The sequence below is a fragment of the Kluyveromyces lactis genome (genome assembly GCF_000002515.2).
Source record: "Kluyveromyces lactis strain NRRL Y-1140 chromosome F complete sequence".
Lineage (NCBI taxonomy): Eukaryota > Fungi > Ascomycota > Saccharomycetes > Saccharomycetales > Saccharomycetaceae > Kluyveromyces > Kluyveromyces lactis.
Window position 1 is genome coordinate 1,143,279 of NC_006042.1, and position 13,597 is coordinate 1,156,875.

The 13,597-nt window shown below is 38.5% G+C and overlaps 2 protein-coding genes across 2 annotated transcripts; both read right to left on the minus strand.

The window, feature by feature from the left end:
• Positions 1-315: 315 nt before the first annotated feature.
• On the minus strand, positions 316-8,331 carry GCN1 (Gcn1p; the record flags this gene model as incomplete). The annotated part of the gene is made up of 1 exon (XM_455642.1): positions 316-8,331. One exon carries the CDS (start codon positions 8,329-8,331, stop codon positions 316-318), a length of 8,016 nt encoding a protein of 2,671 aa, XP_455642.1.
• A 599-nt stretch (positions 8,332-8,930) lies between these two features.
• On the minus strand, positions 8,931-13,232 carry KLLA0_F12452g (uncharacterized protein; the record flags this gene model as incomplete). Its single annotated transcript, XM_455643.1, has 1 exon — positions 8,931-13,232. The coding sequence occupies one exon, from the start codon at positions 13,230-13,232 to the stop codon at positions 8,931-8,933; it is 4,302 nt and encodes a 1,433-aa protein (XP_455643.1).
• Positions 13,233-13,597: the final 365 nt, after the last annotated feature.

The following is a 13,597-nucleotide window of genomic DNA, read 5'->3' on the forward strand; positions in this document are numbered from 1 at the left end:
CTGATGAAGGCTCCAATTTTGCCTTTATTATTCCGGATATTAACCACCTGCCCAGCGAACAAAGATGTATGTATCTTTTGGTGGCAGAAGTATTCGATAGTAGAACAATGGGTATGGAGGTTGATTGATTATATTGATTCAGAGAGACTTCAGGTTCCACATGAACAAGTTTAAGTCACCATTTCAAAGTACATCTAGTAAATCGTGATTGCTTTGCAGTAATAATTTTGTAAGTGTCTCTTACAAGTCAGTGAGATATATAAATCTGTATAATATTATGTTTGTCATTACAGAGGTTGGGTTTGTGCTGTTGTTCTAAATATCAGTGTTTAGCTCAACACCACCAACGGTCCAGATTTCATTTTCATCTTCAAATCTATCAGAGAACATCGCCTCGGCATCTCCACCGGCTGCAATCTTGTCTCTTTCAACAGCAGCTAGTCTCTTACCAACTCTCTTGGTGTAATCTCCTAAGGATCTTAGTTGCAAAGTGTCACCAATACTGTTTTGTATGGTGGATCCTTCGAGTTTCGAGAACCAGGAAGTGAAGGTTTCCAAGTTTTCTTCTTCAACAAGATGGAACATGGCTAAGTATGCCTTTTCTGCAGCCAACTTAATTGGGATCACTGTGTCACGCAAGCACGAGAAAACAGATGGAGCGAGTAAATCGTAGTTGTTTTCGATAGTTTCAGCGTACTTAAATCTTGCAAGCGTTCTTACCACGACCAAAGCCAATCTTCTACTGTCTAGAGAATTACTGTTAGGTTTCAACATACACTTAGCAAGTTGAGAAACTAGGCTGTTGATATTGTCTGTGCCAAGATGGAAAGGTTCACTAGCATCAAGTTTGGAATAAGGTGTTCTTGTTTCGCCTTCTAATAATAGAGTCTTACCAATTGCGAGTAATCCATTATCACTGAAGTAAGCATTTGATGAGTTTGTTGCATCAATTATGTAGTTAACACATTCATCAATTAGTCCAGTGCCAAAAACATGTGATGGAGCATCTTTCAAGAATGAGTTTAGGGTCAAAATACCGAATTTACCAGAATCTTCAGTCAAGGAGCTTTCTAACACCTTGCTTTTCAATATTGTTGCAGCTTCCTCGGTTGATAAGATACTTGATAAGGATCCGATTAATTTCGCGTAGGCCACTGCGAGCTTATCATTTGCAGATAACATTTCTTCTTCGATCAAATTTAAGATATTGGTTTTTGAGGTTTGGTTCAATTTGGAACCTGCCTTTGATACGGCTTCCAATAAAGCCTTCAACATAGCAGTCTTAACACCATCATCATCACTTTGCTTAGCACCTGTTACCAGTTCGACAACCAATGGATCAACTCTAGGCTGGTATTCAATTAAGGTTCCTAATGCCTTGGCAGCACGAAGACGTAATACCTCATTAGTTGGATCGGACAAAGATTTGACAAACGTTCTTTGCAACTGAGGAATGAAAGGTCTCAACAACTGAGGAATTTTCGCAAATAGGATATTCAAAGCATAAAGGATAGCTGCCTTGATGTCACTATTGAATCTTTCTCCAACAACACGAATCAAAGGACCAGTGATAACTGTAACATAGGATTTCAAGCCTGCTGCAGGAGTCTTGGAGACAATATCCGCAATGGCAAGGGCTGAAGCCTCACGTTCGTCACCAGAACCATACATTAAACCATGTAAAAATATTGGTAAAACACAACTTGGTCCCTTTGGCAATTTGAAAGCAGCTAAATCTTCCCCTTGTTTACCAGTCATTAACAAAGCCTGTTTAGCTGGTTTGATTAACTTCTCGAGCATTGACTTGTCCTGGTTTTTCACCAAGCTTGTTAATGCGTTGAAGTTAGCCTCAACAATTCTAGGATCGGATTCATCCAACGATAGAATAGCATTTGTAGCGATATCCGATGTATAGATGTTGTAGTCCAACGTAGTGTTGTCAAAGAATGTTGGAAGACGCTCCAAAACTACAATTCTCTTAGCTACATCTTCGTGCTTTAATAGTGACATAATTTGTTGCAAGAGTGGATGTAAACCTTCATAATCTGTTATTGACAAGAAAATCTTGTCCAAAGTAGATTCAAGGGAGTGTTTTGTTTCAGTGTTATCTGTTTCTATCAAAGCATTGACAACTGAATTGATTATTGTCGAGGTACGTTTGTACAATGCAGGTCCAGCTACCTCAGCTAATGAACCCAATGCGTTTGCCTTGAAAGCATCGATAGGAGGAGTCAAAAGAGTTGGAATTAAAATAGGGAAAATCACTTCTGATTTAGTAGACATGATTTCTTGCAAAGCAGATAAGGCGTATTGTGAGTTTTCTTCTTCCTTCAATTTGTTCAACAAGAATGGTATAATTTCATCAATTGCAACCTTACCCATAACTTCTTGATATGCATCGAAACAAGTTGCTGCCGCTTCTCTGACGGTTTCATCTCCATCAATGACAGTAGAACAGATAATGTCAACGATAACAGATTGGAATGCCTCCAAGGAGTCACTACTAGAGGAAACAATTAATTCATGAAGAGCGATACAAACACCTTGCTTAGAGTTGGAATCAATTGAGGTATCGAGAGATTGTTTTAGAGTAGGTAACAATTGCGACAAAGCATTACCTCCTACCCGACGAACCAAATCACCCAACGTCTGGGCAGCAATGATTCTAAGAGTTCTTGATGATGACGCCAAATGGATGACAATCGTTGAAGTTAATTCGGGTAGAATCTCCTTAATAGTACGTGGGGTATTTGGAACTAATGCCTTCCAAATATCGACAGTTGTGGCACGAACAATACCAGAAACATCTGAACGACATACAAAGAGAGCAGATAATATTCTTGCACGACGTTCTTCACCCAACACTTCGACCATCTGTTTACTAACCTCGCTATTGTATTCTGCATCTTCTTCGTCGAACTCATTCTTCGAAGAGATACCAGTGACTTGGAATAACAAGTCACCCGCCAATTGGACAGAAGATAGTCTGATTCTTTCGTTTTCATCGAACATTCCATTTTCAAGTTCAGGCAATAGAAGATCAATAGCTTTTGTCGCATAATTCTTGACGATCAATTTACCTGCCTTCAATGCAGTGTCACGGATATTTTCATCTGGATCAGCCAATCCAGATAAAATTGGCTGAATGATTTTGTTTATGTACGGAGCAAATTGTTGACCGAAGCAAACAGGTAAGAAAAGCATTAGAGGCATGAAACCTTCACGAACATAAGCACGATAATTTGTGACACCTGAGAGGATAGTTGGTAACAACTCTTCCAACTTGGAAAGACCTAATCCAGAGATAACTTCTGCCAATGCTTGTGCTGAGCCCATACGATCCCCTGATTTAGTATTATCGCTTAAAGTGGACATCAAACGAGGAATCAAGTCTGGGAACTGTTCTTCACCTAATCTTTCGACTAAGGCACCTAATGCACGTGCGGCTGTGGCTCTTGTATTAGGCACAGGGTCTACCATAGCAATTTCTACTTCATCAATTAGTTGTTGTAAGTAAGGAACCAAATCTCTAGTATCAACAAGGATAGCCATGTTACCGACAATTTTACAAGCCTTCCTCTTAGTGTTTGCAGATCTGTCACGCATACCTCGATGAATAACGTGGATAATCAACGCTAATGAAGGACCATCGATGTAATGAACAAACTGTGTTTGAATCAAGGCATCTAGTGCATCTTCTGTGTATTTTGTTGGATCACCAATAGCATTAATCAAAGTAGGAACCAATTTCTGGATTTCAGGGTTTCTAATAACTTCACCAAATCTATTCAAAGACTCGTCAGCGGCCTTTCTGACTTCCTTGTGGGTATCATTCAAAACACCTACAATTTCAGGAACAATGGTAGACAAAGATGCAGAGAGTTGAGTGGGATCCAAATAAGCCATGTTACCCAAAAGCTCCACAGAACCTCTTTTTGTTCTCCAGGATATATCATCAAGGTTAGAAACAGCAACAGGAATTAGTTTCTTCACACCAAAGCTTGTGGTAGATGACATTATAGCCTTAGTGGCCTGTGCTGTAGCTTCGCGTACTTCAGGAACTGGATCTCCCAAATTCTTTAGAATGTTCGGTAGAATCTCAATCACGTATGGCTCGAAAAACTTCCCTAGAACAAGAGATAGGCACTCGAACCCATATGCAACCGATTCACGGCAGCGTGGGTCTTTTTTATCTTCGGATCCTTCGATTAAGCTGCGAATAACATCAAAGTCTGAAAGAGCAGAAATACCGTACCCCTTTACTAAACCAGCAATACCCCAAGCAGCACCTCTTCTAATTTGGTTTGGTGCAGGTGAGTCAAATAATGCTTGCAAAGAGAAGTCAATGTATTCTTGGGCAGAGCTCTGGAATAAGGGAACCAAAGCAGATAAACATTTTGAAATTGATTTTTGTAATTCTTCTGATGGAGTTTGAAGGGAGCTTAACAAACGCTCAGCAATGGTTCTAATTCTTGGATCATCTTGCTTCAAGTGTCTAGCTAGAGAACCATATAGAATAACGACATTTTCTTTCATCAAAACATCAGTAGAAGAAGACAAAAAGTTTTCAAATATTGGCATCAAATCTTGCAAATACTTACTACCGTGGTAGTTAATGATTTCGATACCAGCTTCTTTCATCTCCTGGCGAACAATTTCCTCTCTATCACCTAATGCTCCAGAATCAATGAGGAAATGTACGAATTCAACAACAGCACCAGGACTGGAACTAAATGCACGGCAAAGTTCTTTCAGTGCAATGGCAGTAGTACTTCTTGCTTCCCAAGGGTCCTTTTGCTCTGTTGCACTGATTTTAACCAAACCGTAGTCATCAAGAATATCCTTAGGAGGTTCTGACTTCAAAGCATAAAAGTTCAATAGTTCGTGGAAGTAACGGTTGAATGAATCTGGATTTTCCAACTGCAACTCTGAGACAGCAGATGCGTACGCCCTAGCTGTGAAGAGTCTTAGACCACTATCCTCCTGTTCAAAGAAATTCAATAAATCGTTCACTAGCTGATCCATAACTTTGAATTCGTTTGATTTCCATATGAAGTTCGCGATGTCCCTATTATTTTCATCTTCATTAAAGCAAGTAATATAAACTTCAGGAGAGTATTCCATAAGTGGTTCGAGGTCGTACTCATCATCAAGTGCCTCCAACACAGTCGCCTGAACAAATTGATTTGAAGTTAGCAAGCTTTTCAATAAAAGGCATAAATCTTCCTTAGTTGGATGTATTGATATATTTTGACATAAAGAGATGAAATACTCCTTTGCCAATTTTGCCTTGGATGGGAGAGCCAAAAGAGATAAGAGAACTGATACTATGCTTTGACGAGGGATAGATGTATCTTGGAATGCTTCGCCATGAGTAGATATGATATCCAAAGCCAAAAGTAGCTGTTCTTCCTCAGGATCTTCTTCCACAAACTCGCTACGATTTGTAGGTTTATTAGCATTCTTGATTGCAACTTTTTTACCGATTTCCATTACTTTTACGAGTAGTGGAAGGATATAAGTCAATGCCATAGATTGGAAAGGTATTTGTCTGCAACCATGTTTGATTTTGAATAATGCAGTTGAAATCAGTTCCAATTTAGTCTCTGAATTCAGATCTGAAAGAAGATGAGGAACTCTATGAACTATCATCGTTGCGTAACCAACAGTTTTAGCGAACATTCCTAACCTATCATCCAACAAAAAGGATAATTGCAAAAATACGTCAAATCCGAGTGATCCAAATAGCAAATAAAAGTTTTTCTGTTGTAGAATATCTAACAACGAATTCACAGATGTGGGGAACCAATATTTGATACCATTATCCAAAAGATTTGCTTCAGAAGCCAACTGAGAAATGATATCAATAACGCATTTCACAGATAAAACGAGCTCATTAATACTTGATCTAACATTTGATTCCTTTTTCAACTGTTCGTCGACAATCTGTTGTTCTTCCTTGTTCAACTTCTTTGAACCTTTCTTGGCTTGGTCCTTTCTTATACTTTCTTGCCATTTTAGAATTTCATAATCCTTTGAATTCTTGTTGTTTAAGATAGCTGATTGTTTTGCAGAGAGTACATCGACGACAAGTGTACCTTCTTTTCCGTTCCAGATTTCAATTTCTTGTTCTGTCACAGCAGATAGTTTTGTTGTATCCAAGTTTAATTGAATCATGCTTGCTACCAAAGGTGAGGTGATCTCAGGATTGATAAATGAGAGGTGAGAAATGGCTTTAATAATGGCTCTTCTTAATTCTGGTGTTGTTTTATCAGCGCTGTTAAGCAAATACATCATATTGTCGAATAATTTCTCACCGTATTGTCTCACTATTTCAGAAGGATCCAACTCTGCATTAAGGACTAAGCCAGCCCATCCATTCTTCAATTTAATGCCGTCTAATTGGGATAATACTAACAGCCTTGTTAACAAATGTACGGAGACAGACTTATCCGAAAGTTTCTGAGATAGGGTATTGAATAAAGGTGCTGCAAAACAAAATGATATACGCGAAAGAGTATCATTCTTTTGTTTTGACAAAGTTTCAAAAGCATCAATTATTGCATTGCCGACAAATTGTGGGTTCCTGTAAAATGCGCAGTTTAGAAGCTGTAAAGCTTGCTTTCTCTGTTCAAAAGGCACTTGCGTGGATAGGGTAACATATATCCAAGAAAGACCGTATGACTCCTTGTGTGCTTCAAGGATGTCATCGATTTTGGAAAGTATTGCAGTTGCACTCAAGTCAATAAGATGTTGAATGTAAACGAAACATCCATATGCTGAACCTTCTCCATTTTTTAATGGATTATTACAGACCTCCTTCAGATATGCAAGTGTTTCGTCTTCGAGCTGAACAATGATATTTAGTTTTGCAGTGTTTAGGTTGCTTAAAAAAGAATTGTACCATATCTTTCTCAAAGGTAACTTATTCTCATTAAAACCGGACTTTATGGCAGCAATTGAAACTTCGTCTGCTGTTTCTAATGAGGACAAATGGTGGAAAAATGCTGATAACATAATATTCAATGCTGTCTCATTGGATTCCTTCGAAATATAAGTTCTCAACCCATCCACGATTTTTGAAGACACTTGATTGGAGAAAGTTGGTACATTTATTAACAAGTTGGATATAATAATCTTATAGTCGGTATTCAGGTTGGTTTTCATGTTCTTAAAAGCCTCATCCACAAGTTTTTGTAAAGATGATTCGTCACAGGAATCAGAACATATTGACCTCAATAATGATATTAGGGACTTCAAGGAGCTTTCACGTACGATATCTTTTGAGCTTTTGAATGATGTAAAGGTTTGAGTAATGCATTTTGATGAAACAAATAAACCCAAACTATTAACTTTGTTAGAATTGAACGCCGAATAGAATTCAGCAGATTGGGTGAAAGATGTTTCTGGTGATCTTAAATTTGCTTTCTCAAAGCTTGGAATCAAATGCTTCTGAACTTGTTCTTCAGTAACAAATGAATATAGGAATTCTTTCAGGAAAAGTTCCAAACAGAATGCTGAAGGCAACTCTTTGGCGAGGATAACTTCTTTACCGAGATACTCTACTAATCTTTCAGTCAACTGTTCCAGCGAATGCAAAGGAATTGGTTTCTTGGCTTGGCACTGTAATACAGAATGAACTAGGGATCCCAGAGTGATAACTACACCAGTATTTGGAAGCTTCAATTTCGAGTAGTTGTCTAATAACAATGGAATAACATCATCAACAATATTAGATTTTGAATCTGTAGTAGATTCCAGGTTCACACAACTAACGAAACTCTTAACAGATTGTTGGAAGACACAGAGCCTCAATCTCTTACGATGTTGGTTTTGCTTATTCAAATCTTTCTTAAAAGGTTCATGGGTATCTAGGATAGTCTCGATAGCTGCTACAAGCATCACATAAGCGTGGACTATTTCTTTCCAATAAACATTGAAGAGCTCATCTGATTGTTCATAAATCAAATTCAAAAATTTAAGCACCCATTCCAATAAATTTAAATAATCAGTAACAGCTTTAGAAGGGCAGTTTTGAGTGCTGGCAGTCTTGATAACAAAATCACTTATCTTTTTACAATAGATGGGGTCGGTTTCAAACAATTGGACCAGGATTGAAGTGACTAGAACTTTTGATTCTTTATCCTGATATAAATCATAAGTGCTTAGTACGCAATTGAAAATCAATTCCAACGCCGAGCTATCAGTTTTACTTTTATCGTTGGATTTTAACAGTTCTAGGGCACTTCTTAATACCGGTAGCCTGACTGTCAATAAAGAAGCGTGGCAGTCTCTGTAAAGAACAGGCTCTAAATTTTCCCAAGTAGACATCCGTAAATACTGTTGAAAAATGAGATGAGACTTCTCAACTATGTCGTACTTTTAATAAATTAAGAGTCGGTAATTTTCAATGGCTTGCCGCTGATAAGCGTCTAAAACAACATTGCTTAAATCACAACTCATCTCTGAAATAATGAACTCTGCTCTTGTTTAAAAAACTATTCAAGATTTTAACATACAAATCTGAAAAGCTTTGGTGAAAGAAAAAAAAAGTACAAGATCAAAACGTACAAAATGATGTATTGTAACTAACTTGAGGCTAATACTATACTTAATATAATTAGTATTATAATCATCCCATTGATATATTAATGGGCATAGTAGTTCGCAAGTGATACTTTCTTTAATGTGCGATTTGTAGCAGTTTCACATTCAGTTATCAATTGGACTTTCCACTTGGTTGGACAACACAGAGTTTGTCCAGAAAATTACTATCATTTTCTATGAAGAAAAGAAGGTACGATATTATTTAACTATACTGACGCTGCATGATAGTGACTAGTATGGTTGAAACAAAATAATACTGAAAACTTTCAATTATAATACATAAAGTCATATAATGTGTAAGGTCAAGTCTAAACTTATCGTGTTCAAGACTTGTTACTTTGGTTAGTCTTGGACCTTCCAGTGCCAATAGTCAAGTTTGAGATTGTCTTGGTGATCTTTTCAAAAGATTTGAGATTTGGTGACGGTGACGGTGACGGCAGGTGCGGATTACTATGTGTGTGAAGTGGAAGATGAGGAGATTGCTCTTGAGATTCAGGTCTCGTTATTGAACGCAAAGTTGGCTGTCTTCTTTGTTTCATCAAAGTGTCATCAATTTCAGACATATCTTGTGCAAGTTTTTTCTTGAGAGTTTTGATTTCTTTAGAAATATGCAAGCAGTCCTTGCATCTAACCATCAATTTCACGTCACTCACTAAGACTGCAGATTCGTAAATTAGTTCCATGACATAATCCACAGGTGGGAGTGAATTTGGTGAAGCAAGACTATCTAAAGTGGATAACTTCTGGTTGTGGTACGGTGGATCATTTCTGACTTTACCGCTAAACAAAGACGGTTTCTTCGTATAGTTAGAGCCAGATTCAGTCGATCCTCGAGATAAGGGATCAACTGAATCCTCTAGTTCTAGTGCTCGTTCTCTGAAGGACCTCTCTATTTTGCTCTTAGAAGGTAGAGAAAGTCCAACACCTAGATCGTCAGAGTCAGAAGGACAGCTTGAATCGTTCGTATTAGATTTTTCCAAAGCGTCATGCTCTAAAATATCTCTTACTTGATCAAGTTCGTCATCTATGTTGTGCATTTCTGTAGTTGTATGGACTGGGCGTGCTGGTGAAGAAGAGCGTGTCAAAATTTCAGGAGAATCCACAGTAGAAACTTCCTTGCTTAAGCTCGATTTATGTTTTGGATTTGTATTGATTCTTTGTTGAATATGTGAGATCGAAGATTTCTTCCCGGATACAGTGATGGTGCTTGGATAGTGGGCTGATGATATTGAATTTATGCTATCCCTTGGACTTCCGGTTATCACCGAAGGAGTAAGGGCAGGTGCGGAAGAAGAATCAAAGGAATTCAACTTATCAAGATGATCTTGGGTAGCACTGCTACTAACTGTACTCACCGAAAATGCTGCAGACGCCTTTCGCAAATGATCTATATCAAAGTAACCGTCATCTATGCTGTTTAACGATTTTTCAATAGCCTGGTATTCCTGGTAATTTTTGTGATTTTCCAAATACTGTTGCATAGCATCTTGGTCATCTTCAAAAAGCAGTGAGACTCGATTGAGGAAAGCATCTTTTAGAGATTTGCTAATCACAAACAAGCTTTCCTCTTTCTTCCCGATGATAGAATAAAATACTTCAAGCATTAGATCGAAGAGCAATGGCACTTCATAAATCTTAGCCATATTCAATAATCCCACCGCCACAGGTGATAGAGGCCATTTACCATCAATTTGGCCAGTGAAAAAAAATTCCGCGAACGCTTTAACAGTTTCTGTAGGCCAAGGCATATATAATGACCTAGGTATGAATAGAGGCTCGAAATCAACATCGCCCGAATTCAGAGTTTGACTGGTCAGACTCTCAGTATTTGAAGCAAATGAGTTTCGCTCGTTTTGAGGGGTAGTCATGCCATCAGCTTCGTTATCTGGTTTGTGTAAAGGATCTCCGACAAATACCTCATCAATTCTGTTTGGATAGATATTCTCTTGTGATATATGTTGAGAAATATCATGGTGTAAAGATGATCTTCTACTTGATAATGGAGAAGTTGAAGTTCGATAGCGAGTATCCGGAAAAAAATGATCCGAAAGTCGATTGTCAACACTAAAATCATGCGATGTATGTGTAGGTAGCGCAGGGAGCGGTTCACTTGGGACAGGCAGTAATGGTGGTAGCGAAACATTCAGACTCAGTATTTCTTCAGATCCTGGACTTCTGTAAATTGACTCTCCCATTCTATCGCTTGAAGAGCTGACACGAGAAATTGAACTTGACGTAGAAGCTAATGAAGCTTTACGGGAGCTTAATGGACTATTCAGCCCAAAGCTTGAATGAAGTAAATTATCATTCCCCAGTGACTGAGAGATTCTACGAGATTGAGCTTGGCTAGATCTCAGGAAATCGTCAGTAAAGAGAGCAGAGTATGAGCTTGCAGAATTTTTCCTATTCGAAGGTACAGATATTTTAATTGGTTCTGAAGTGTCATTAGGATCTAAGCTAATAGGTGGTGGTGTTGATCTCTTAGAGCTTTCTCCGCTTGGCCTGAATGGAACCCTAAATACCATGCCACCGGATGAACTCGTTACACCTGAAGCAGCGTTTGAATGACGTCTCTGAGAAGACTGCTCCGATATTTCTCCCAAAGAGACTATATGATCAGGATTTACTCCCAAAGAGGTAGGTAATCTGTCGTTGGCGTTAGTAGCGGTTGCTAAGCTATCTGAATGAGAAGCTATCGAATGAGACGAGTTATCATTTGTTAATTTAGATGTGCTTGGCGTATTGAAGAATAAGCAAGCGGATTTCCTTTCCATTGGAGGCGTGCTGCTTTGCACAGACTGTGCACTTGGTCTGTGGCGGCTAAAAAATGTGTCCAAAGATCCTTGTGATGTTGGCTTCTTGTCATCCTTAGCTATGGAAGATATTGAACTAGATGTATGCGGCGAGACGCCTAACTGCCCTACGTTTCCTGAAGAAAGTTTTGAAATCTGGGAAAAGCTTTCCGGTATTTTGCGATCTGTTGAAACTTGAACATAAGCATTAGCCAAAAGCATATCGAAGTACCTACCCCATCTCTTTCTAAGTAAAAAACTTGGAACGGCGACAGATTCGTCATCTTCCGTTATGAACTCAAAATCTGCTAGTAGCTTGTTGTAGACTTCCAAAGAATCTTTACCTAAAACCATTGAATAAGATGGGAAGACGGATCTTATAGATGTGATTTCAGATGGTGGGGCAACATATCTACTGTAATTTTCGAACTGGTCTGTCTCTGTTTGAGCCAAACTGCCCGGTATTTTCTTTGCAGAGGATGATTTAGAGGATTTCTGATCTCTCTGAGCAGAATGGAATAAATTAGTGATATGCAACCCGAAGGAAAGCAGTCTATCAAATTTTTGTACAGAGGGCAAACAGCCAGAATCATTTTTGGTACCAAGAAGCAAAGCCTTGTGATGCGATTCCCATAAGAACAATTTCCAGAATCTATGTTTTGAGCTATGTATATCATCGCAGTTGATACTCAATCTAGTCCATTTCCCTGAAGTGATGTTGTAAAGGAAACAATGAAAATTGTCTGACTGTAAGTTTGGATGGAAACCAGATATTATGATGTTATAACCGAATTTATCGCCGGTGGGCCATTGCAAATTATAGGCGATATGTAATCTTTTTCTTCGTCTATCGTTGTCATCATAGACGTGCATTCTAGCACCTTCGGCATCCGGCATTAAAGGTAAGGCGAAAAGTGGATTCTCTTCGGAGTTGAAATTGCACTTAAACTCATGATCATGATCATGAGATTCCTCTATTGAGGGAGAATACACAGCCAACGACGGCAGTTTAGCCTCATTTTCTTCAACCAACAACGAAAAGTTATTTTCGGAGATGAGAGGAACAGATTTGCCTCCGATATTAACTGTTATATTATGTAAATCGTCCTCTTCGTCCCACACATCCGTTTCCCAACAGTTTGTCGATAAATTGAAAATGTCAATAGTTTCAACTGGTTGGTCCAAATTATTCAAACCACCCACTATAATTAACTTGGTGTCCTTCTTTGGATCCGATTCGTACAAGACATGCATCTGATTATTGAATCTTCTTGTCACTGACGGGTCCTTACTGATTAATGACCAGACTTTATTATGTAAATCCAATTTCCAAAGTTCATTAGTGGAAATAAACTCATAATCAGATTGTTCTGAAACTGTCAAACCACCGAAAACAAAGATAGCCTCTTGACAATAGCATACAGAATGAAATAACCTCTCTGTCAACCGGGGCATCGGATTACCCATGGGATCAGTTTCAGGCATAGTTTCTACCCGTTCCCAACGTCTTGAAATCAAATCTAAAAAGAACACTTCCTTACTTATCCATTGTCCCAGGTTTTGAAATCTATTTGAGTCCTTCCTTTCTCGGGCAAAATGCATAATCAACTCTTGTTGTAGATTAGTAGATGTTATTTCTTGTAAATTCAAAGGGATTGTCAACCCACCGTGCACGAATATCCCCGATCTGGCAAGTACTGTTGCAGCACCAGTTCTTACGTCCAATGTAGATCTTCTGATGGAGCATTCATCCATACTATCCGCCGTTTGAGCATCCAATTGCGGTAGGTGTAGGTTATAACAAGAACAATTTGAGGGAAGAAGAAACGGCATATTCTACTGGAAAAAATTTTTTGAAAGTGAAGTTTGTATGGTTCTTGAATCGATGTGACAGCTATTGAAGCAGCTATTTGCTATGCGTATCTTGTATGCTCCTGGCTGACTAGCAGAACCCAAAATATCAAGAAGGGCCAACAACAGAAAAAAGGAAGATGGCTCCCAATTACTCAACAAAATAAACTCTGCAGTTTTCGTACCGAAACGTATTAGCACTGATACTAGACTATCGATATCTTAAGGTACAATCTGTGGTTGATGGATAATACAGCTTGTTCTCCCTCTTTTTCCTTTCACCGATGCTTTTGATCAGAATGGGATTCTGGTAATTCCTATTTCAAATCCTTTAAATTTCATCATCA